The sequence below is a fragment of the Juglans microcarpa x Juglans regia genome, chromosome 5D, assembly GCF_004785595.1.
Source record: "Juglans microcarpa x Juglans regia isolate MS1-56 chromosome 5D, Jm3101_v1.0, whole genome shotgun sequence".
In the NCBI taxonomy this organism is placed as follows: domain Eukaryota; kingdom Viridiplantae; phylum Streptophyta; class Magnoliopsida; order Fagales; family Juglandaceae; genus Juglans; species Juglans microcarpa x Juglans regia.
In genome coordinates, this window is record NC_054602.1 from 15,710,305 (window position 1) to 15,735,599 (window position 25,295).

General features: G+C 37.7%; 2 protein-coding genes across 2 annotated transcripts; both read right to left on the minus strand.

The window, feature by feature from the left end:
* Positions 1-259: 259 nt before the first annotated feature.
* LOC121265720 lies at positions 260-652 on the minus strand. The gene has a single exon (XM_041169406.1). The coding sequence runs from the start codon at positions 650-652 to the stop codon at positions 260-262; it is 393 nt and encodes a 130-aa protein (XP_041025340.1).
* A 9,301-nt stretch (positions 653-9,953) lies between these two features.
* On the minus strand, positions 9,954-10,595 carry LOC121265722. The gene has a single exon (XM_041169407.1). It carries the CDS (start codon positions 10,593-10,595, stop codon positions 9,954-9,956), a length of 642 nt encoding a protein of 213 aa, XP_041025341.1.
* Between the last annotated feature and the right edge of the window lie 14,700 nt (positions 10,596-25,295).

Genomic DNA, 25,295 nt, shown 5'->3' on the forward strand with positions numbered 1-25,295 from the left:
ATACATATAGGAGATAATTGATGTTGAAGGTTGATTTATCTTAACAATACATATATACATACATAGATACACACGTATAATATATATATATATATATATATATATATTATTCAATTCCCCTAGCGGGGTTCCTTTCTATTAAAAAGCCTCACTTATAGGTGGAGGAAACCAAGAGTACATCGTTCCTATATTCGATATATGCATAAGACAAAAGCCAAAATATACAAAAAAAAAAAAAAAAAAAAACCATTATATCAGACTAACCAGCAAGCCTAAGATATGGGAAGTCTAACTTGTCCATGCGAAGCAGCCCCTTCAAAGGTTGTGGCAGCTCATTGAAGGAGTGCCACCTAGTCGAGCAGCCACTGGATCCCATCCGAGCCATGAAATCTGCAGGTGCATTTCCTTGTCTGAATATATGGCGGATAGTAAATTGTTGGTGTTTAAGTAACTCCAGGATCTCATCCCAATACTCTTCAAGGTACCAAACTTCACATCTTGAGGACTTTAACCATTTTACCACAACCAACGAATCCATTTCAATTTCAGCCTTTGTGATGCCCAGGCTCCTGAGTATACGAACCCCATGAAGGAGAGCCATACATTTAGCAAAGTTACTTGTGCCTTGGCCTAGAAACACCGAAAAAGCCATCACCAAAGAGCCTTGGTCAGACTGAATCACACCACCAGCCCCTGTTTGTCCCGGGTTTCCTCAGGAACTCCCATCGACATTGAGCTTAAACCAACCAGGCATCGGTCTTACCCACTTCACTATTTGGATAGTTTTGGTTCTAGGAGATTTGTAGGGAATATTCATATTTTCAAGCACCTGTTCATCACGTCTAGAGAGAGTTTTATTGCTCTTTAACTTGCCTGCAACTCTGGCAATCCAAAACTTCACATTGTGCTAGACATCCTCAGCCGACACTGCTTTATTCTCCATTCGGACTTTACATCTCATTGTCCAGAGCTGCCATGTGATTCGGACTTTATCCCTCCATTTTCTGCTTGGTATATGTTGCATGCCGACAATGGCGGCACATCTCAGCCAAATAAACTGTGCTACTTCCCCCAACCCAAGAACATGGTTTTGGTCTTCATAAGCTCCTAGCACACAACAGTTGCACCTAGAAACCACCGGAACTCCAATTCTACGAACTTTATCATCCACACTCAGAGCATTGTTCAACGCCTTCCACATGGTTATCACAATGTTCTTTGGCAAGCTTGAATGCCAAACCTAGCCTGCCCATTTATTTTTCGGTGCTTTAACCCGAACACATTCCCAAGCCCTTCTCATGGAGAATTTCCCATCATCCTTTTCAGTCCATACCAAAATATCCTCCCCTTCCTTTCTTCTGCTCAGCAAGGTGGCTATTTCCTCAGCTTTAGCTGTCCCCACAAGACCAATAAGAAGTTCTAAATCACATCCTGCCTCCAAGATGCATTCCTTAACTTGGAGCTTCGGGGAATCAACAATTGGGAGGATCTCTCCAAGCACGGCATCACCCAACCATTTGTCGTACCAAAAAGACAGAGCCCCATTCTTTATGTTCCATTTAGAGTGTTCAATAATACCGAGATACACTTGACTATCATTTTCCAGAATCCGGTGCCTTTGGTCGGATTCACCAAGGAAATATGGCTTGCTTTCACATATTTGGTTTTGAAAAATTTAGACCAAAGATTTTTCTCCGTTAGGATCTTCCACGCAAATTTCATGTGTAGTGCAATCTGAATATCACGCAGACTACGGACTCCAATACCACCTTCTTGCACCGGTTTAGACATCATCTCCCAGCCTCTCCAGTGCCTTCTTATTTTTCCTTCTTTCGTCCCCCAATAGAAATTGCTCAAGGATCTATTCAGGGATGCTAAGACCGATTGTGGTACCTGCAGTATGGAGAGCATGAAGATAGGAATGCTACTTAGAACATGCTTAAGAAGGAGTAATCTCGCCCCATTAGATAAGAGCCGTGCTTTCTAGCCATCAATCCTCTCTCGAACCTTCCCCACCATTTCATCCAAATGTATAGCTTTTAGCCTTCCAAAAATAATAGGGGCACCCAGATAAGTAAATGGCAGGAGGCCCTCCTGAAAACCTGTAATACCAAGCAAAGACCTTCTCTTGACGAGTGTGATATGCTTGGAGAAAATAATAGAAGACTTTTTCTTGTTCACCTTTTGACCCGACCATCTTCCATAGTGCTCCAAAGTCTTAGAGATGGCCCTCAACGATGCTTTACTACCATTTGCAAAAACCACAATGTCATCTGCATATAATAGATGCGATATAATCGGTGTATCTCGCGGATGAAAGAAAGGCCTTATTTTCCCATATCGGAACTGTTCTTTGAGCAGCCTGGACAAAACATCTTTCATCACAATGAATAAATAAGGGGAAATAGGATCCCCTTGGCATAGGCCCCGACCACCTTGGAAAAAACCTTTTGGGGATCCATTCATCACGACTGAGAACCACAGTGAGGAAATACAATTTTTTAGGATGGCACACACCTGTCCCGAGAAACCAAAACCATCTAACACATGAAGCAGGAAGCTCCAGTCAACACTATAGTACACTTTAGCCATTTCAATTTTCAAAACCACATTACCACCCCAGACTGGTTTGTTGATACTATGGATCATCTCCTGTGTGAGGCTTATATTCTCGAGAATGCTTCTTCCTGGGATAAAAGCACCCTGTTCTGGAGATATTAGTCTAGCAAGCATAGGAGATAGTCGTCCCACTAGAATCTTAGTGCACAGCTTATAGAATACGGAACAGAGACTAATAGGATGAAACTGGTCAAACCACTTTGGGTTTTCCACCTTTGGTATAAGAGTCAAGAAGGAATGGCAGAAGAATTTCGGGATGGGGGACCCTTTGAAGAATTCCTGCACTGCCTCAACTACATCCTTACTCACAATATCCCAACAAGTTTTATAAAAACCCGATCCAAATCTATCCGGGCCAGGACTACTATTTGTAGGAATAGAAAACACTGCAGCTTTGATCTCATGGATTGATGGAGGCTCCAGTAAACAAACATTATCAGTATAAAAAATAATCTTATCCACAAGTGAATCCAGCTCAGGAGGAGTTCCAGTATGAGTCGCAGCTAGGAAGGTTTGGAAATAGTCTACTGCTCCCTGATGTACTTCTTCCGGTGATTTAAGCCACGCCCCATCAATTGTCTTCATCTCGTGAACCACCTTATAAGACTTAGACTATACAACCTTGAAGAAAGCAGAGCTCGCTTCCCCTTGCTCTAGCCAAGACTGTTTTGCTTGTTGAGCCAGTTTAGTTTCTTCCCGATTCAACCAGGTATTGAGTTCCATTTTTGTCACCAAGAGATCAAGATCCGTATCATCCGAAAAACCATCTTGTAAACTCTTTTCAAGCAAAGTAACCCTTTCTTCTAAGTGTTGAATTTGCTCCGTGGTCCACCCAAAAACTTCTCTCTTCCACCTACGGAGGGTACCTTTAAGGGCCTTCAATTTAAAGGCCAAACAGGACATACCATGCCCATGAGCTTCCTTATCCCAAGCTGTGCGCACACAGTCCTGGAAGGAATCATGGCTCGACCACATTTGCTGATATTTAAAAGGAGAGAAACCATACCTTGTGTTCACTTTTGCCATCTGAGCTACCATTGGAGAGTGGTCTGAAGTGGTTCTGGGGAGATACAACAAAGTTGCCAAATGATAAGCCAAAGTCCAAGCTGAATTTACCAAGGACCTATCTAATTGTGCCCAGCTCCGAGCGGTACCAGACTGCCCATTGCACCATGACAACTTGTTTCCTTCACTATTCATAACTGAGAGACTAGCAGCATCAATAAAGTTGTTAAAGTCCTCCATACTAGTCAGCGACCTAGGCCTTCGACCCCTGCGTTCTTCATCCCTTCGTATGATGTTGAAGTCACCCATCACAATCCATGGAGCAAAGCCAATGTTAACTCCCAGCATGTCAGCCCATAATGTTCTGCGGTTCCCTTGTTGACACTTAGCATAGACACACGTAACATAAATCTGTTCCGAGCCTACCTTAGCAAGGATTGAAATGGACTGGTTATTTAAACCAATCAAGCACACATTTATTCCTTTATCCCAAAACAACCAGAGTTTCCCACCACTTTCTTCATTTGAGACACCTCCCACCATGCCTAACTTATTCTGCAAACTAGCCATATGAGTTTTAGAGCTGAAAGGTTCAGCTATTGCCACTACACTGGGTTTAAACTACCTTACCAATTTACAAAGTCTTCTTCTAGAGGTACCTAGGCCTCATAAATTCCAGTAGAAAATCGAGTTCATCATAAGTTCATTTTGTTAGGCCTGCTTTTGGCCCTGGTAGAGCTTCTAACTTTCGGACAAGCTTCCTTGACATCCGAGAGAACTTCTTTCTCTTTTTGCAGATGTTTAACGTCGTTCTCCATTTCTGGCTTCGATTGAGTCCCTGAGTCTTCAACCACAGGAAGCACCTTTTCATGAAAGCACTCCTCCTCAAGATTTTCAACCATATACGCATCCTCTGATTCCCCTGCCTCATCAGCGACCACGATGCCAGACGTTTCAAGCTCCTCACTGTTCCTAAGGGGGATGTTATTTTCTGCCTCTTCCACGTTATTTCTACAGCTACCATCATTTTCTACAACTTCCATGTTACCCATTCCACGTGCCTCCTGAATCTCCACTTCCTCCATTTCTTCTGCGATGATCACATTATCATACTTATTCTCCACTCCATTTTTCTCTTGCAACACGCTAGTCCCCATTTCCATCTCTATCGGTATAGACTGCTCCTGCTTGTTCTTATCATTTCGTTCCTGCTGGGTTTTAGGGAACCACCTCTGTTTTAGATTTCCCCCTTCCAAATTCCTCAAGGCACCACCAGTTAGCTTATCATCCTTTTTCTTACACGTGGAACCATTATGCCCTTGCATTTGACAACCTCGATAGTAAGCAGGCAACGTTTCATAGACAACTTCTTGGAATTGGCTACCCACAGCTCTAGGAAGCCCAATCCAGAAACCTTCAATGGGATCAGCGGCCGCGTCTGTCTCCATACACACCCGTGCACCATCCATTCTGGTAGCACAATGAGTACTGTTATCCCGCCTGATAAACCGACCCAACGGTTGAGAAAGATTGCATAGCAATGATTCGTGGTAGTAGTTGGGAGGCAAACCCGGGAAAACAACCCAGACCAGGACTCTCGAAGGTTCATTCTTCTCATTAAACTCAGTCGTCCATTGAAAGACACGGAAAGGGATACCTTCCATTTCACAAGTCTCTCGTGAGAATGCCTTCAGAAAATCCTCCTCATTCGGGAACCGGAGAAACACATTACGTGGCTTTCGCAAGCTAGAGACCACTGGTTGAGCCTGAAGACCCCAATGGTTTTGAATGAAGGACCGAATCAAGTCTAGCGAGGGTCTTTGACGAATGAACTTCAACATTAGAAAGTACCTGAATGGCACAGCAGATTTTAGAATTTCTTCCTTAGTGAAGCTTACATAGGTTTCTCCCTCAAGCACCTTCGGCGGCCTTAAGGGAACATCAACCTCTGGGAGAGGCGACGGCGTCTGACGTACTATATCCACAAAGGATTTTGGCCTACCAAGCGGTGCCGGGTTGCCTAGGGGGGCCCGGCAACAATCAGCATTTAACCTAATAGAACCAAGGGGAACGAGACAAAATTGCCTTTTTCGCCAAAATCGCCTTCTTAATTGTATAATATATATATATATATTTATATAGTTGTAGCTCTTTAATTTTGAGTTATCTTGTGCCACTTAAAAGTGTGATCCACGTACACTCTCTTTATTACTCTCTCGAGTTTATCCCTTTAATGCGTGCACTCATTTAAAACAATATCTATAAACGCACTCTTATGTATCTCGTTAAGCTAAGTGGTGTTATGTTGTCTATTATTAATCCTTGAATATTTTTCTTATAAAAGAAATAAATTCATTAAAAGATTATAAATAATATTACATGAACATAATAAGATAAAGTAAGATCGATCATGAGACATTGAGAATATTGTAGTAGAGTCATGTAGTACTATATCACATTTTCCAAATCTAAAATAGCCAAATCCCGTCATCCTAAATAGCTATATGACTGGCCCGCGGCCGTAGACGTTAATATATAAAGCCAAATTTAATTAGTGTACAGTTCAAACAATAACATGCGGTAATAATTTGGAACAGTGCGATAAGACATCCAAACAACAATGTAGAATGGTTTATACGGAGATTGAATATTAATATTGAACAGTACTTATAGTATAGCCAGTTTTAATCTTGAGAGTTTAAATACATTAAAACCAAGCTAGGTTGAATGCAGATCAATTGGAGTCGCACATTCACATCATGGCACATGCACTTATATAGAATATTCACATGATGGCACATGCATGTAAGTGTTCTAACTATGTAATTTTCTCCCAAATGATCTTATAGAGATCGAGGGTCACATGAGCGCGGCCCTTTTATATGACTTTTATTTTATAGAATATAATTGATCTTAATTTGCCCATTTCTTGGGAAGAGGCTTCATGTAAAATTTGCTGTCAATATTATTGTTATGATCTAGGAATCCATAGTTAGTCGTTTCTTAAGGTTACTTTGATTGTAAGTGTTCTGAAAAAGAATAAAGTAAAACAATAAATCAATCACACAATATAAAAATTTACATAGTTCACCAACGTACCTTGTTCACAAAGTTGCATATGATTTTATTTTCTTGTGGAATGTCAAAGTACATTGTGGGGCAAAAGAGAAATGATATTTATAGTCGTAGAGTGTGCAAAAGTCGTGCAATCCTTTTGTAAAAAGTAAGTAAATACGGGACTCACATTGAAAAAATAAACTCATTTTTTAATAGTAGACCCCACTCTTTTTCGAAAGGATTGTGCGGCATTTGCGCACTCTACAACTGTATCTAGCATTACTCGGAGCAAAATTACAATTCTCAAAACAGTCATACTATTTATAATAAACATATATAGTGTTGTACATCGAATGCCCTAATTTTTAATCATTGTGTTATTCGCTTGAGTGAAGTGTCAAGCGAGCTTCGACCAAACTCTCTTCTAATGTTCGCTCGAGCAAGTATCGAGTGAACTCTCTACATGAGTTTCGCTTGAGTGACCTGTAGTGCGAACGTCGAGCGAACTTTCGACTTGAGCCTATTTGCCCAAGTCTGTGCTCCATGGCCCAAGCCTCATAAAAACTCCACGTACCAAAAAACCGTAATGAATCCTTGTCGGGTTGAATCATCAAATTGAACTCATTCAATTAAATGGATTAAACCCTAACACGACATATATAAATAATGAGTAATACAACACGACCTGCAGAGCCCATTTGATAATTAACTCTTGTTGTTTTCACTTGAATACCACCCATGCATTCCATCCAATTTAACCTGTTTCTTGCAAATGAGTTTAGCAGATCTATATATTTATTTTGACCAAATTAACATAATTTCATATAGAATACAAGGATATTTATACAATCATTCACAATTCCAACTACATTCTTGATAAAGTATTTTGTAATCAATATTCAAACTAATAATAATAAAAAAACTAATATCTCCGAAAAATAAATTTAAATAGTAACTAAAAAAGGGTTGATACTTTTTAGTTATTATATTGTCAAATAACAATATCAATATTACATCCCAACAACAATAACGGCATAAATTAAAAAATATATAGAATTTGAAAGTAGAAGCAAAGGGTAATATTCCTTGATTTTGTTGAAAATAGAATGTATTCAAGTTATATGTACTAATTGTGAGTTTTGTGGGTTGACCGTTAATTGATTAATTATATCTTATCGGACCAACTCATTTTGATCCAGATCCATTTAAATCAAAACTATGTATGACCCACAACAACAACTGCAACCACAGATCGAATAGTGCATGTTTTCCCATCACCCGCAAGGGCCTTAAGACATGTAACATTAAATGAGGTACAAGATAGAACGCGAGGAATAGAGGTGATGCAAGATAGATCATGTCTAATTAAATGAGTAGCAATAAATACTTACAGGCAAAAGATATCAGAAATTAATTATTGTGGACATAATTAACGTAAAGGAATAGAGAAATTTTATATGGAAATTTTACACCACACACCTCCATTTAATCATAGGGGTGTTCATCCGAATTCCAATCCGGGTACCCGGATTTCAAACCCTAGCCGAAACCTTGATCGGGTTGGTTCGGGCTGGAACCCAAGCAAAAACCAGAAAATCGGGGTTCCGGGTTGTACCCGGATTTTTTTATTATTATTATTATTTAGGTCCATACAAAGGGTTTAGAAGCGTAATTGTTTTTTTTTATTTTTTATTTTTATAAAATCCTATAATTAAAATGTTGAAAAGGGTAATTCTTCTATATTTATTAAAAAAAAATTTAAACGTGTTGAAAAACATAATGTTTTATAAAAGCATATAGTTTATGAAAAGATTTTCTGAGTCATCATTAAAAAGCATAATACTAACAATTTCTAGAATAACAAAAAATATATAAAAATGAAAAACTAAAATGTATGCAATCCACTACAAATTATACTATTTTGTTATTTACACATTACATTACCTTGCAAAATACAAAACTACAAGATATGAATTGCAAAATAATTTCGGCAAGTAGCAATTTCAATTGATTTGACTAAGAGAGATCCTGCACATTCTGTAAGCAAAAAAGGTCAGTACAAAATTACTAGACAAGGGGCTAATACAGAAAAAGGAAAAATACTGAAGTGTGCAATGCAATTACAAAATCAGTACAAAATTAAACAACTATGTATAACTTTAATTATCACCATATTGAAAAGAAATTAGCATTATAGATTTTTGGGAATACCTTTATAAGTTGGATTCTGTAAAACTTCTATTCTCTACACATCTATAGAATTGGCTATTGCAGGATGACTTGTTCCCTACTCAGAAAAGAGCATATATAAATATATATATATATATGCAGGAAAAGTGTGCATAACTTCGATCTAACTTTTGTACGCTAAAAGTAAGACACTGCATATATTATCACCATATAACTTCGATCGTTGGCCCAAACATAAGACAGTGAATAACTAAAGGTCTGTGAAAGTGTGGATCAGTTCTGCATATAACTTCTGCATGCTAAAAATTGTAAATTTATAGAGAGAAAGGCTGGGCAGAGAGATTATTTACATGGCAATAGAACTTCTGATCAGTATCTGAGGATGACAAGATCAAGTCGTTTGAGTCTTCTTCAAGATCTCTTCGGACCGATTCTTCATAGGGTTTTGGGGATGCCCAGGTGCACTTAGGCTCCAAAATATGGCTTTTGTTTATGTCTTTGATGCACTAAAAGTTCAAGGAATCATCTTATACTGTTAGTGTCAGATTCCGAAGTTCCAAACAAAAAGAACAGAATCGATCCCTCTTACATGTTGGATTAATTGTATATCCTCATAGCATTGTGCTTGTGTTGTAGTAATATCATCATAAGTCCCTACTAGGTCTCACAAATCCAGATCTAACCCATAAAAATACTACACAAAGAATACTTTATTCAAACATTCACATCAAAATAAACCCAAAATCAACATAGAGAACAAAAATCCAGTCGCAGAAAGCAAGTCAAGACTAGAAAAATAGCAGATCTAGCAAAATAACAGCATATAACAGACCCAAATAAATAAATAAAACCCACGTTTAAAAACAAACTCAAAACAGACCCTAATCCTTTCCCACATGCTTATAGATCAAAAACATTGTAAGAAAACACAGATTTGGAAGTGTAAAGCATGAGTTTTGGGGATATTTTAACTCTAGACAGAGCACAATGGCATAAAAGAATTCAGATACCAAAAATCCTAATATTTCTTTTTTTTTTTTTTTGATTAAAACAATCCACTTCATTCAAAACATAACGAAGAGTCATAGACAACTGTCAAGCCAAATGGCTTGAGAGATAAAGTCCAGGAAGCCACCCCACCACATCGCGATGGGATCAACAACCCAAGCGTATCTAGCTAGTCCATGGGCTGGTGACTGGTCTTCAGGAGCTGCCTCCAAAACCTTCACCACCAGTAGGCAAACCAATTCCACTACCAAGTGTGTGATACCCATGTGTGCAATAAATTGAATACCATGTAAGACAGCCATAAACTCTATCACCTCTGGATGTTTCACCTCCCATTCACCCTTACTAGCTGACAGAATAACTTTCCCTTGTGCATCTCTCAATATTGCCCCAACCCTTGCTCTATGGATATGGTGGAACACGGCTCCATCAATGTTGAGCTTCAAGAATCCCATAGGAGGTGGCTGCCAACCATAAAAGTTTTTCAAACCTGCAACAGGGTGTAATCTTACTTCCCCAAACATCCTATGCGTCGTCATTGCATGTTCAATTAACGTCCTTGCATCAAGAATTTCATTCTCATCACGCTTTCTATTCCTCCTAAACCATAAGCTTGAAGCTATAGTGAAGAACATTGCCAAGTCATCCAGTCCTCCCAAGGATCTCACCTGCGTAGCTGCATCAAACATACTTTGGTTTCTATCCACTTGGCCCATAACAGGAAGGTAGCATGGCTATAAATCTTCAATACTTGGACAACTTAACAGAACATGTGGCAGATTTTCAGTATCAGCATCACAGAACCCACACCCCTCCCTCATTTCCATCTTTTTCTTCTGCAGGTTTGACTCTGTTGGTAAACAATCTAGGTAGGCTCGCCAAGAGAAGATCCTTGTTCTATGTTGGATATTCATCCTCCATAGTGCCTTCCATAAATCCCCTTGAGACTAAGCAACAGATGATTCCCCTCCAGCCTGTCTCTTGTTTGTTCTCAACCATCTTTATGCAGATTTCACACTAAAATCTCCACTTCTATTTGCGCCCCATATAAGTTTATCCCGTTGTTCCCCTGGGCAAACTGGGATCCTCAGTATCTTATCAACCACATTTGGATTGAAGAGAGTCCTCACCTTCTCCATATTCCACCACCTAGCCTCCACATCCAACAGGGTGTCCACAGTATCACTTTCCTCCCTATTCGGCATAGCAAAATCTGAATTCTGGAGCAAGCCAGATTCAGAACCTGGTATCCAATTATCAAACCATATCCTCATAGTTCTTCCATTCCTTATCCTCCACCTGCACCCTTGCTTAAGCATAGCCTTTGCTTCCCAAATTCCCCTCCAAGTATAAGAGGGGTTACTCCCCAATTTTGCCAAGAGAGCCATATTGAAATCTCTCAAGTCCTTGAAGCCCATACCTCCACAAGCTTTTGACTCACACATTTTAGCCCAACTTATCCAGTGTATCTTCCTCTCATCCTTCCTCTGACCTCACCAAAACCTAGCCATCATGTCTTCTAACTCAGAGCAAAACACCTTAGGTAACAAGAAACAGCTCATAGAGTAAGTTGGTATTGCCATAGCCACTGTTTTGATTAGAACTTCCTTACCCCCCTGTGATAGTAACTTCTCCTTCCAACTTTGTAATTTCTTCCACACACGATGCTTAATTTCAGAGAAATCCCTTGTTTTAGATCTACCAACAATAGGAGGTAGCCCTAGATACCTTTCATAGTTATTCTCGGCCCCAATATGCCACATTCCCATGATCTATCTCCGAAGCTGATCACTAACATTTTTGCTAAAAACCATTAAGGTTTTCTCAATATTTATCTTCTGGCTAGAGGCTAACTCATAAACCTTCAACAATGACTGCACAATCAGATTCTCTTCAATCGTAGCTTGACAAAAAACTATGCTATCATCAGCAAATAGAAGGTTGTTTATCATTGGTGCCCCTCTACACACCCGAACCCCACTAATTGACCTCTCCTCTCCTGCCTTCTTTAGTAAGGATATAAGGCCCTCAGTGCACAGGAGGAATAGGTAAGGGGATAACGGATAAGCTTGTTTGGGTAAGAAAAATTAAAATGCATTTATGTATGGAAAATAAACAAACCTAGTTACGCATATTCACGAATCACCGAATCAATGCGAACCCAAATCCACTAATTTTCACACAAGCCCAACAATTCTAGACGGCAACCAGATATTTTTTTAAAGCATAAGTTTCAAATTCAGACAAGAAAAATTAGACAAAATAGCAACGAGTGCCTTACATTACTTCCTTTCCAGGTTTCGTGTATGCGCTTTTAGTTACCACACTCAAGCAGGAATGGTCTCTGGCAGATCTAGCTATTAACAACAAATCATGAGAAACAAAAGAACCAAAACGTAAACCCTAAAAAACTTAAAAAAAAAACAACCCATGTTTAACAAAAAAGAGCAGATCTAGCAAAATAATTGCATATACTCTATACCCACATAAGATTTGTTCAAAGGCATTGCTCATATATCGAGATCGAGAGAGAGAGAGAGAGAGAGAGTTACCGAAATGAGAGAGAGAGAGAGAGAAGAGAGAGTTTCCGATCGAAGTGGGAGAGAGAGAGAGAGAGAAGAGAGACATACCGATCGAAAGTCCGGCCAGTGGCAATGGTGAGAGAGAGAGATGATGACAAAACTTGAAGGAGAAGGCTAGGGTTACATGGCTCGAGGGGAGAGAGAGGAGTGGAGAGTAGAGAGATAAGATTGGGCTTCTAATCACACGAGGCCCGGGGGCTCAACTTTTTTTTTTATTAAAATTGGGTATCGGGGTTAAAATCCGGTACCCGGGTTCTAATACCTTAACCAACCTAGATTGGGCCGGGTTAGGGTGATGCGGGTTCTAACCCGGATGAACAGTCTTACTTAATCAATATGTGATTTGTTATTTTTGTCATTTCATTTTAATGTTAATTAAATATGTGTGTCTTTAGATAAAAAACTAAAAATGATAAATCACCTACTGGTTAGGTGGATGTGTGTATGTAAGGCATTCTTGTAACATTAATTCTCGCAAGAACATGACTATGCTGCCATGATACGCTAGAATATGTGAGTGAAGCGCTTCACTCAGCGGCATGTTGCGTTAGGAGATAGCGTTAAATGGGGCCTCTTCGTGTCACAGTGGTCAAATGGAATGTTTCCCAATGAGTAATGTGTATCACCTATAAATAGCCTAGCTCATGAATGAGGTAAAGGGGTTAATGGAAGAATATCCATCTCACATACTCTTTTTCATCTCTCTGATCTCTTAAAGATCTAAAATAATTTGCAGAGTTTCTTTAGCTAGGGATCCCGTCTGGTCTAGTTGGGTATTCATGTTTACGGCCAGGGAGTGGCTATCAAGACTCTTCACAAGGGGTTAAGAGAATTGTGTTAGCAAGGATTAATTATGTACTCGATCGGGATGCCTTTTTACTATATATATAGCATTATAAGCAAATGAAGTCTAAGCCTCTTTCAACATAAGTACAAATCATAGTAACCATTCTCCTAAACGATACTCAACCATGTCCAAATGTTTATCACTATTGGCACATGGTATTCAATAGCAAATGGTTCTTCTATTATTAATTGTAATACCAAGTGTCATTCTTATATCATTAAATGTCATTCCTATTAGGACTGTACATTTAACCCAAAAGCCTGACCCAACCTGAAAGTTTCAAAATTTCCAACCTGAATTACCTGACTCGGATTGAAATAAATGGAAACGGAGGTCTTCCGTTTTACTTTCGAAACACTACGGTCAGGGTCGGTTAATACCTGATAACTGAAAGAAACATATTTCTCAGCCTCCTTCTCTCTCGCTTATAGTTTACAAAGGCCATTGCTCTGCCTCTGTCTCTCTAATTTTATTCCTTCCATAGAAAAGCTCCATTAGTCACTTGCAGTCGCAGCCCTAACTTTAGCTCGCTGATCGAAGGTATGGATTAGCTAAACTTGTTGTTGGATTTTGGGTATCTTGTTTTTTTATTTTCAATGTTAAATGCTTCATTCCAGCTCCGAGTTGGAAGTTTTGGAGTTTTCGTTTACAAATATTATTGGTCATGAGCGTGCCTCTGAACTTGTTACAAGGTAGGTTCAAAATCCAATATAGGTTCAAGTAGAGGCCAGTCAAGTGTTGGTGAGACCCAAAGCAACACTTCTTATGATAATGAGGATGATCTATTCAGTATGTGTCACCAATATCAAGCATCACAAGGTGTGATAGAGTCTAAATCAGAATTGGATAAGTATTTCATGGAAAGTGTTGAAGGATTGACACCCGACTTTGATATTTTGATATGATGGAAGGTGAACTCAAGCAGATATTCGATCCTTGCCAATATAGCTCAAGATGTGTTAGCTATTCCCATATCAACTATTGCTTCTGAGTCGGCATTTAGCGTTGGAGGTCTTATTTTAGATTCATTTTGTAGCTCATTGGCCCCAACAACAGTTAAATCGCTTATCTGCACACAAAATTGGTTAATGGCACCCTCCATTAATTATGACTCTCAAGATGTAATGGGAGATGCTGAAAGCTACAAGTTAGAAACCAATAAGATTCATATTTGAAAATTATTTTCATATAGTCTTTCCAATTAATTATATGTTTAACATAATTTTTTTTTTTCATGTAGAGATAACTTTGGATGAGGTCGATTAAAGATTACTTGAAGTACTTTTGGACCAAAACTAGCTAATCCAAGGTGAAATTACCCAAGTACCCATGTAATGCAGCCGAAATATCTACCAATCACTCAACAAATTGGTTAGTATTAAAGCATGCAATTAATTTAACAATTAAACAATAACATAAAATAAATAAATTGCATAACACTAAGATTGGTATCAAAGGGAAATGTTTTAAAAAACTCTTTAAAGGTAAAATTCTACGGGGCAGCCAAACTCAAGAAAGTCAATCTTATTATTTGAAAATCAATTACAAGTACTCATCAATTACAAAACCTTTACAACTTGACTCTCTTACTTGCCTAGACAAACAACCAGTTTGTCTTCTACCGCGGTAAAGGCCAGAACCTCTGGCGATTTTCAAATATTATCTTTCCTCCTAGAACTCTAGGGGCTGAAGTTCAATCACACGATCCTCCACGCTCGAAGTACGATCACACTCAAAGAGAGATCACAAATATGAAAATTCACTAAGGATTTTTCTCACCAAACAATGCATTAGAAAGTGCTCTAGAAAATATGTATATCTGAATTTCTACTGATCCTACCCAAAAGTATCCCTTAAATAAAAAATTTGAAAATCAATTCCAATTGTAGTAGGATTCTGCTGACGGAACAAATCTGATAGGAGTTTGATCTACAGCAAGACTCTACTAACGGAATGAGTCTGGTAGGAATTTGATCTGCAGTAAGACTCTGCTGATGGTCACAAAGTCATCTCCTGACGGAATGCTGACATTTCGTGATAACTCTTCGTTGCAATAACAGATTTCAGATCATCCTCTTTTCTGGATGAGTGCAGATTTCTTGGGACTCGATTTTCCCACTTATGACTTATTTAAACAACCTCTAATACCTCCTAGATAAACTTAATATTGTTATAGATAAAATCAATAAATACTTTAAATTCATCCAAAATTACCAACTTAATGATAGGATAAACTCTATCATTTTAGTCACCTAATCCTATCAACTTTGTCACCTAGTTCTAACCAAATTTCTACATCTACAATCTCTCCATTTGGCGGATTGGTGACAAAAGTCAACTTGAGGAATGTCTTGCATCTACAATCTTCCTCTTGGCAGATTGGTGACAAAACCAACTTGATGAATATAGTGTGTACCTGAGACAAAAACAACCAGTAGACCAAGATCTCGTGAAGCATCATTAACTAATATCAAAAGTTCAGTTCAAACCATTCACTTGAAAATCAATGAAATTAGACTTGGAACTGAATTAAACCATATTTCACAAAAAATGAAAATTAATCATTAGCCACAAACGTATTTTAGTTGCACTGCTATACGGGTGCTGCTTCCCTCAATCTTCTACTGCTACTCCCCCTCAGTTTTTACTTCCCCCCTTCACAAAAGATCTTTTTAACGCAAAGACTTTTTAACTCCCCCTCAATAGTACATTTAAATCTCCTATTTTTTGTCACTAATCTGACAAGACTCATAAAATAATAAATCCCACTTATGTGAGTCGAGATGAAGATACTAAAAAAGACATGATGAACAACTCACATGTGTCTCAACTTTTCATGGATTAAATGCACCTGATGTATGAGCATGAATGCAAGTAAAATCATGACAAAATGATTGAAATATTTTGGTTGAGACATAAAACAAACTCTTGGTGGGCACTGAGATAAAACTGAAATATATAATCACATAATTCACAAAAAATCGTCCTCAATAAATGAATAAAATACTCTCATATGATCAACTATGTCAATGCCCACTCTGCCCAAACAAAGTCGCAGCCTCAACATCATATATCGACAATCAAAATCCCAACTTTTAAGTATTGATGTGCCGAAATCTAGAACTGGAAGGAGAGAGTGATTTGAATAAACTCGAAATTTTACTGTGAATCCGTGATGGAGAGCCTTTAGTCAAGAAACTCAGACCCGAGTATTTCTCTGAAGAAAATCGAAGAAGATATGAAAGATATGAGGAAGGCTACGACTTGTGTATAGCAAGTGCCGTGAGCTGTGTATCGGAAGACTTAAAGAAATCAACTCGGGGGCTGGGCGTGTGACTTAAATCACTTAAGTGACTAAGGACCGTGCATGTGCCTTGAGCCATAGAGTTCCACTGGGACTTATATCAATATATCAGAAACTAAGTCCCAGACTTAAACCAACATCCAACACTTACCCAACCAAAAATTATATTTTATATTTTTATCACTTGGTTATTTTACAAAAAAATGATAAGTAACAACAACAAAAATAGAAAAAAATAATCTTTTTCTTTTATACATAAACAATGAAGCAAATAATATGCCTAGATGCATCTTAATTCAGGCATAATGTCACTCAGGAAATAAATTCAAAAGAGTATACCCTCTTATTTGCAACAATCACTATGGATGTTCACTCCTCAAAAGATCATTAATGTCAAAGTTCATGTGAGTGTGTGAGTGAGCAAACTTATATAAAATAGTAAATTTTTATCTCTTTATCTCTTAGATATTTTTGATTTTATTCTTCATGAGTTACTTTCTTCCCATAGATGCTCCCAAAAGATTGTCACTCAACTCAAAAGTCAAACTTTATGCTAGGGTCTAGATACATGAGTATCTCCTCCAAATACTATTTTGCACAACCCATTTCATGTCCATTTTTGTTGTTCACCATTTTCCACAATGGTTTGAGCCACAATTCCTTCTATAAAGACTTTAAAGAATAGATCCGTGTATAGTGTTGGTCATTTTCCACAATGATACAACACCGACTTTTTTTATGTGGACCAATTATTTGTGTTTGGCAAGAGAAGATCTTTTTATTATTGTACAATGTTCAACTAGTATTAGTCAATTCAAGACATGGACTCCCTCTATGGTAAGCATCTCAATAATAAATATGGAACTTAATTATAATGTGCATACATATAAGTTCCTCATAGTGCTTTGTAAATGAACTTTGTCAAGATGACCTAAAGGGTTAGTATGCACAAAGTGGACTGCACAAAGTAGAGAGATGCATAAGTTAAAAAATTTATTTTGTGAAAACACATGTGCTCAAACTTTTGACATATCAAGCATGCACTTTCCAAAAAATTAGAAAGAAACCAGAATTTTTTTTTCTATTACTTTTCTTATTAAAAACTGAAAACAGAAACATAAATCAAAAACAGAAAAATAAAATGCATGTCCTAGACTAATAAAATGAAATACAAGCAATGCAAGAACATGCAAGTGGTCCTATCAATTAATGTGACATGGCATCTTCTTTGACCACCCACTTTGCTTTAAATTTTGGCCTATTATTTTCATCAACACCACTTTGTATGATCTTTTCTTTATTGTGAAGGAAAAATTCTGCTAGTTCACAAAGTTTTAGAGTTATGAAGGTGATTTGTTAACTCATCTCACCAACTTAATTTTCTAGAATCTTTCCCTTGTTTTTTAACTTTCTTTCAGCTCCATTTTTCTTCACTTTATTCAAGTTAAAGCAATATGGCCTTATATGACCAAAAATAACACAATGATGATAAGTAGGAATAAACTTACCTTTAAACTTACCTTGATTGGGCTTCTTTGTCATTGATCTATCGTGTGAGGCTTTTGGAACATACATTTTAGACACAGCTTTGTTTGGATCTTCCTCATCTCAACTTCCTTTAATAAAAATGATACATTTTGATGAAATGGTAGCGGATAATGAGACTTTAAGTTTCATACCTTGGGAAGTCATGTACCCCAAACTCGTGCAATCACAGCTAGATTTTTGACAACTCAATATCTCATCTAATTTTTGAGCAGTAGTTTTTTGTTTGCACTCTTGAGAACTCTTCAATTCTTTGTCTAGTGCACCCTTTTGAGCATTTAATCTTGATATCTCAACTTCAGAATTTTGAGTGTCACAGAAAGGTTATTCTGTTTATTCTCCACAGTTGTGAGTTTATTGTACAACTTCTTGTTAAGTTTCTTTAATTTGACCATTTCTTCACACACATCATTGTATACTTCCTGTAAACCTAGTTCTTGGTCAGCATCAACAAGTGATACATTCGAATCACTGTAATTACAACCACTTTCAGATTTTGTTATGTAGTGCAATCTCAAGAAAATCATTCACAATAGAAGAAAAAGCCATAAAAGATTTTTCATCATCAGATGATGAGCTTGAACTTTCAGAATCTGAACTATCACTAAATATGACATTCATTGCTTTTCCTTTACTTTTCTTGAAATTTGGACATTTAATTATTATGTGGTCATAACCAAAACATTCATAGCACTATACTTTATTATTATTATTAAAATTTTCTTTGCAAAAAGTTCTTTACCTCGCTTTTGTTTTCCACTAGCTTTCTTGTTAAACAAGAATTTTCTGAATTTCTTTGTAATGAGATCTATATCCTCATTGTTAAAATTTTCTTCATAAGAAAAATCATCTTCACTCTCTTTTACTATTTTTAAAGCAATGGACTTACCTCTTCTTATTTGAGGAAGTGAGGATTCATACGTTTGTAAGGAACCGACCAGCTCTTTAACCCTTATTGCATCCAAATCCTTACTTTCTTTAATGACAGTAACCTTAGGCCGAAATCTTTAAGGTAGAGACCTCAAAATCTTTCTCACGACTCTTGAATCTTGCTGCTTCTCACCAAGACTAAACCTGAAATTAACAATATCGTTAAGCTTAGCATAAAAATCATTAAAACTTTCATCTTTCAGCATCTTAATCTCTTCAAATTTTGAAGTAAGCAACTATAATTTTGAATTTTTCACAATTTTTGTTCCTTCGTGTGTAACCTCCAAGATGTCTCATGCTTTTTTAGGAATCTCACACATGGAGATTCTCTTAAATTCTTCTGGTGATACAACCATGAAAAAAACATTAAGTCATTTGCTATTCCAATTAGAGTTGGTGATCTTATCTTTTGTCAATAGTTGTCTCGAGTTTAGTCTACCCTTGCTCAACTGTGCACCACACACGTTCATCCAAAGACATGAGAAAAGCCCTCATACGAACTTTCCAATATGCATAGTTTTCTCCATCAAAGTGTGGTAAGACATGTAGCGACATAGTCAACAGGGAAACGGATCACACTCGAATGAGTGAACCACACTCTGATGCCAATTGAAATTATCCAAGTACCCCTGTAATGCAACAGAAATATCTATTAATTCACTCAACAAATTGGTTAGTATTCAAGCATGCAATTAATTTAATAATTAAACAATAACATAAAATAAATAAATTGCATAACACTAAGATTGGTATTGAAGGGAAACACTTTAAGGAACTCTTTAAAGGCAAAACCTTGCGGGGTAGCCAAACCTAGGAAAATCAATCTTATTATTTGAAAATCAATTACAAGTACTCATCAATTACAAAACCTTTGCAACTTGACTCTCTTACATACTCAGACAAACGACCAGTTTGTCTTCTATCGTGGTAGCAGGCCGAACCTCTGGCGATCTTCAAATATTGTCTTTCCTCCTAGAACTCTAGGGGCTGAAGTCCAATCACATGATCCTCCACGCTCGAAGTACGATCATACTAAAAAAGAGATCACAAATATGAAAATTTACTAAGGAATTTTCTCACCAAACAATGCACTAGAAAGTACTCTAGAAAATATGTAGATCTGAATCTCTACTAATCCTAACTAATAGGAACCCTTAAATAAACAATCTAAAAATCAATTCCAATTGCAGTAGGATTCTGCTGACAGAACAAATCTGATAGGAGTTTGACCTACAGTAGAACTCTACTGACGGAATGAGTTTGGTAGGAATTTGATCTACAGTTGGACTCTGCTGACGGCCGCAAAGTCGTCTCTTGACAGAATGCTGACATTTCACAATAACTCTTCGCTACAGTACCAGATTTCAGATCGTCCTCTTCTCTGGATAAGTGCAGATTCCTTGGGACTCTATTTTTCCACTTATCACTTATCTAAACAACCTCTAATACCTCCTAGATAAACTTAATATTGTTATAGATAAAGTCAATAAGTAATTTATATTCATCCAAAATTACCAACTTAATGATAGGATAAACTCTATCATTTTAGTCACCTAATTATATACAAATTTATCAACTTAGTCACCTAGTCCTAACCAAACTTTTACATCTATATACACAAGGGTACGACCATTTTTGCTTGCTGATCATATTGGTTAAGTCATTGATTGGGTTATATAGTATAATAATATTATGCGTGATTTGATCCTTGTTTTTTATACTTTCAAGATAATTGATGCATAATCTTCTCTGCTCATGTTTGTAGTTTGATTTTAAGTATAATGCGGTGACTGGTGATGGTGGATTTCTATTGATTGCTGCTCCAATTGGAGAGGGCTTAGTTATGAATTTTCCTTGTGGATCTTTCGGAATTGATGTATCCAGAATATTGCTCTTTGTGATGTAAGCAGGATATTGTTCTTTTCGGTATAACCAGTAAGTTGCCTTTGGTTGGATTGTTCCTTTTAATGTAAACAGTTGTTAATTGAAAAGTAGTCTCAAATGCAGTGGTCTTTGTTTTCCTTACTAGTTTTGTTATTAGTATTTGGCTATGTTTTACTGTGAAGGATTAAATATGTAGAGACACAACATGCACTTTTGGAGAGTTGAATGGACGAAGTTGACAAAAGAATATCAATAAGCATGCAGTCTTGAAGTGATGTTGCAAATCACTTTCACCACTCACTAACTATTCTCAAAAGTCGTGTAATTGAAAAGAAAACCAGATTCTAACAACGAAAAGAAATACAGAGCCATTCGTTGAAAATACAATAAACCGTTGGACGTTTGTTACAATGTAAACCTTAATTATATTGAAATTTAGAAACAAACAAATTCTGCAAATTAGTGGACGATTACAACCTCCTGCACAAAATCACAAAAGAGTATTGGAACAGACCATTTCAAAGTTTTTGTATAAAATGGTAATCAAATTTATCTAGATCATTATTAAAAAAAATAAAATAAGGTCGAAATGCTCCGTTCTTCCGAAAGAATTTTTGGGTCAGCTAATCGGCCAAGCAGAATGTCTCTAGGTCGGGTCGGAATAGTTGTTTTCATCTCGAGTCAGGTCAGGTGAACAGTCCTAGCTACGCCAAAGGGTAGAAAGCTAGGTCTCTTTGACTCTCTTTCCGAGAATCGGATCTTGTCTTAATTACCAAATTGGATTTGATTATGTTTTTTCTTAAGGGCTTGCAGTTCATTACACCAAAGGCTTTCAGTGAACTATTGAAGCTATCAAGAGGGCTTCGTGCCTGCGGTGTTTTCGCCAGACGGTCAATTTCTTATATATAATAACCACTTAAATGAAAATACTACTAAAAATCGAATTGGATGTAAATTAAATGAGAAATAACAAGTCCAAGATAAAATAAAAGAAAGTAGCATTAACGTAGTACACATGAACAAAAATTATCACAATAAATCTTTCTAAACATAAATTACATAGAAAACAAACCCCTTTCACTCTCACAAGTCTCTAGTGCATGCTAACTAAATAAGGTTGAACAATCGATGATGATGAAACCTCATCATGTTATTCCACATGACTACCTTTTGATTACTTGTTCAGCCAGTAGCTATTGCTTATCATGAATATAAGCAACTGTCAACAATTTCCAGCATTTTCCCTTTTTTAGGATATCTCATATATTTTAGCCTACTTTAAAAGTGAGAAAGTTTCATGTAGTAAAAATTCTAATTATTTAATTTGAATTTTCTGGTTTAAATTTAAAAAATTCTAGATAATAAAATACCCTAATTAAGAATCGTAGAGGATTTTAAAAATCAGTTTTTTTATATAAAATATTAACCCACCTAATCTTTACTTAAATCGCAAGATATCCATGCATAACGCGGTACAATATTGACAATAATGATCCGTGCTGACCATCATCCTCTTCTTCTTCTTCTTCTTTTTAATTGTTTTCCCCTTCTGACTGGCTAGCAGTGCCCATCAATGTCAAAAATGCTGAAAACGAGAGCATTATTAGCGCTTATGACCGGGAATATTTTCAAAGACTTCCTTTTTAAAATCTCATAATTAATGAATTAGCAATTGAGTCTCGCTCATGTATTCATAACCAAATTATAAACCAACGGATCCAAAATATAATTGATATATATAAACAATGAGAAAGATTTGAACATGATAATGATCATGTCAGAAAATAAATATTGTTTTTGCATGATCTCCATGGACATGCATGTCTCATTAATATCTCTTTTTATCTACGAAGAACCTATCAAACAGAAATTTCTTGTTTTGACAGAATTACAGTAATTTTAATTGTTTCCAATAATTTTCTGTTAAATCTGCCTGGGTATCAAACTTCACTTGTTTCATTGGTTGCTGTAAAAGAATATTTATGAGAAAGGAAAGGAAAGGAAAATAACGCTTCCAGCACCAAGCGCCTCTTCGTATTCATCGCTCTCTTTTCATCTTCCGCATGAGAGTTCCCGATGGCTTCGTCAATGGCTTATGCCAACCCCCAAAATCTCCCTTGGAGTGTTCAATTAATCCCTCATTCAACGTCGCTCCAAAGCCCTCTCACGCCTCCATTCCTCCATTACTACTGCTAACCATAACACCCATCTTACACTTTCTGAAATATTGTACAGATAATATTAGGTAAATGCAGAGAGAAACCGTCAAGCCGCCACTGACCAGAAAAGTCGGCCGATTTTTCGGAGACTCCGACACCACAGGAGATTGAGGAAAGCTGTGGTTTTTATGTGGCTTCTCTAGAGAAGGAAGTGGATTCAGTGAGCTGGATTGACAAGGTCGACAGGGTTGTCGAAGGGAATGGTAACGATAAGAATATAGAGTATGAGCTAGTTGTTGAAGAGGTTATGGAAGAGAAGTACGAGGATGAGGAGGAGGCTACAGTTGCTGAACTGGCATTGAGGGCTGCGGGTAACAGCAACAACCACAAGGGTTTGGCCAGAAAGGTACTGCCGAACGTGCTGTGTTTATTCAATTCTTGTTTGTGGAGCCTTTGGAGTCTGCATGTGTGTAACACCCCGTATTTTAGTGTATTTTCACTGAATGATTATTTTTATTAATTCAAAAGTTTAATCTCTTGTTTTAAAATTATCGGATATTTTAAATGGTTTATTTTATGATCTTTAAATTGTGAAAATTAATTTGATATGTTTTCTTAATATTATTTATTGTTGTACATTTAAATTGTTCTTCTTTTTAAATTAATTGATTGTTGGATTTAATTATTTTATTTTCATTGTATTATTACGTTTAAATTATTTTATTTAACTTGCTGTTTTGAAATCATTTTTCGTTGGATCATTTTTGTGACCCAAGAGGTGAGGATTGGACCTCACTTCTTTTCTCCACTTTTCTTTTTCTCTTTTTCTTTCCATTTTCTTTCTTTCTTCTGATGTTTTCCTTCCCCGCGCGACACCTTTCTCTTCTCCCTTCCTCGTGCGATTTCTCCTTCTCCACCCAGCCACCGCCACCGCGCCGCCGTGACCCACACCGCCCCTCCCGTTCGCTCCCCCACTGGCCGGCAACCACCTCCCATCGTTTCCAGCTCCTCCATCGCCGCCGATAGCCCCCACGCCCAACACCAAGCCGTCGCTCCACCACCGGCCACCATCTCTTCACCACTTCATCATCGACCTCATAGCAACCCAATGGACCCAACCCCAGCTCCGATCCGTCATCGGTGAAGCCTATTTATCTCCATTTTTTATTTGGATATCTTTAGCCTAAAACCACCCTTTGCGCCGCCACCCACGGCAAACCACCACCACCATTGGCTTCACCGACATCCCTAAGCCCTACCCTATCAATTTCGGGTCTTGGATTGTCTCCGTTGAAAAGTGGGTATTTGAGACCCATGGCCACAGTGTATTTTACACTGTTTCATTGCTGAGCCACCACTTCTTGCACCTTCGGGATCCTTTGAAAATCATTACATAGCACTGTAAGTATTTTTCCAAAGAACTATCGTGATTTAAATATATTTTTGCACTAACCATATTGTTGTGATCTGGTTGGTTATATGCCGGACTGAGTCCGAGGAGTACGGGGGTCGGATGGATTGTGGACGGAGTTGTTGTGTGTTTGGTTTGCATTGTGAGTAGTTGGTTGTTGGTTTTGGTATTGTTCATGTACATGGCATATTGCACGCATGATCATGTTTGTAAAGGGAACTGGGTTTTCGTGTAAATGCATTCATATTCATGTGTTGATCGAAAACTGAGTTTTCATGTGTTAAAAGACTTTTGGGTGCATGTGTATCACGACCCCAAGCCGAGATGGGGTATTATCTCGGTGGAGCTTCTCTGGTCACTCGGGATCAGAATATACTGAGTGACGTCCCCTGGATTGTCGCTGGGCGACGATGGGATCGGATGAGATGGTCTCGTGCTGACTCCGTGGCCCTTTTGCTGGTGGGGGCTAGAGGATGCTTGGCCACGAACGCGCTGGGCACAGAACTGGGCATCGCTCGTTGCGTAGTGGGTGCTTTGCCACGAACGCGCTGGGCGCATAACTGGGCATCGTTTAGAAGTCAAGACGTGCGGATGATCCCTAGGGGAGATCATGGTGCATATGGTTAATGGATTGATGGGCTGTTTTCTGGGAAAATAGCTTGTGTTGATTAAAATGATTTTATGTGATTCATTTCCTGGGAAAATGATGGTTTATTGATTTAGGTCATTTTCTGGAAAAATGACGGATTGTTAT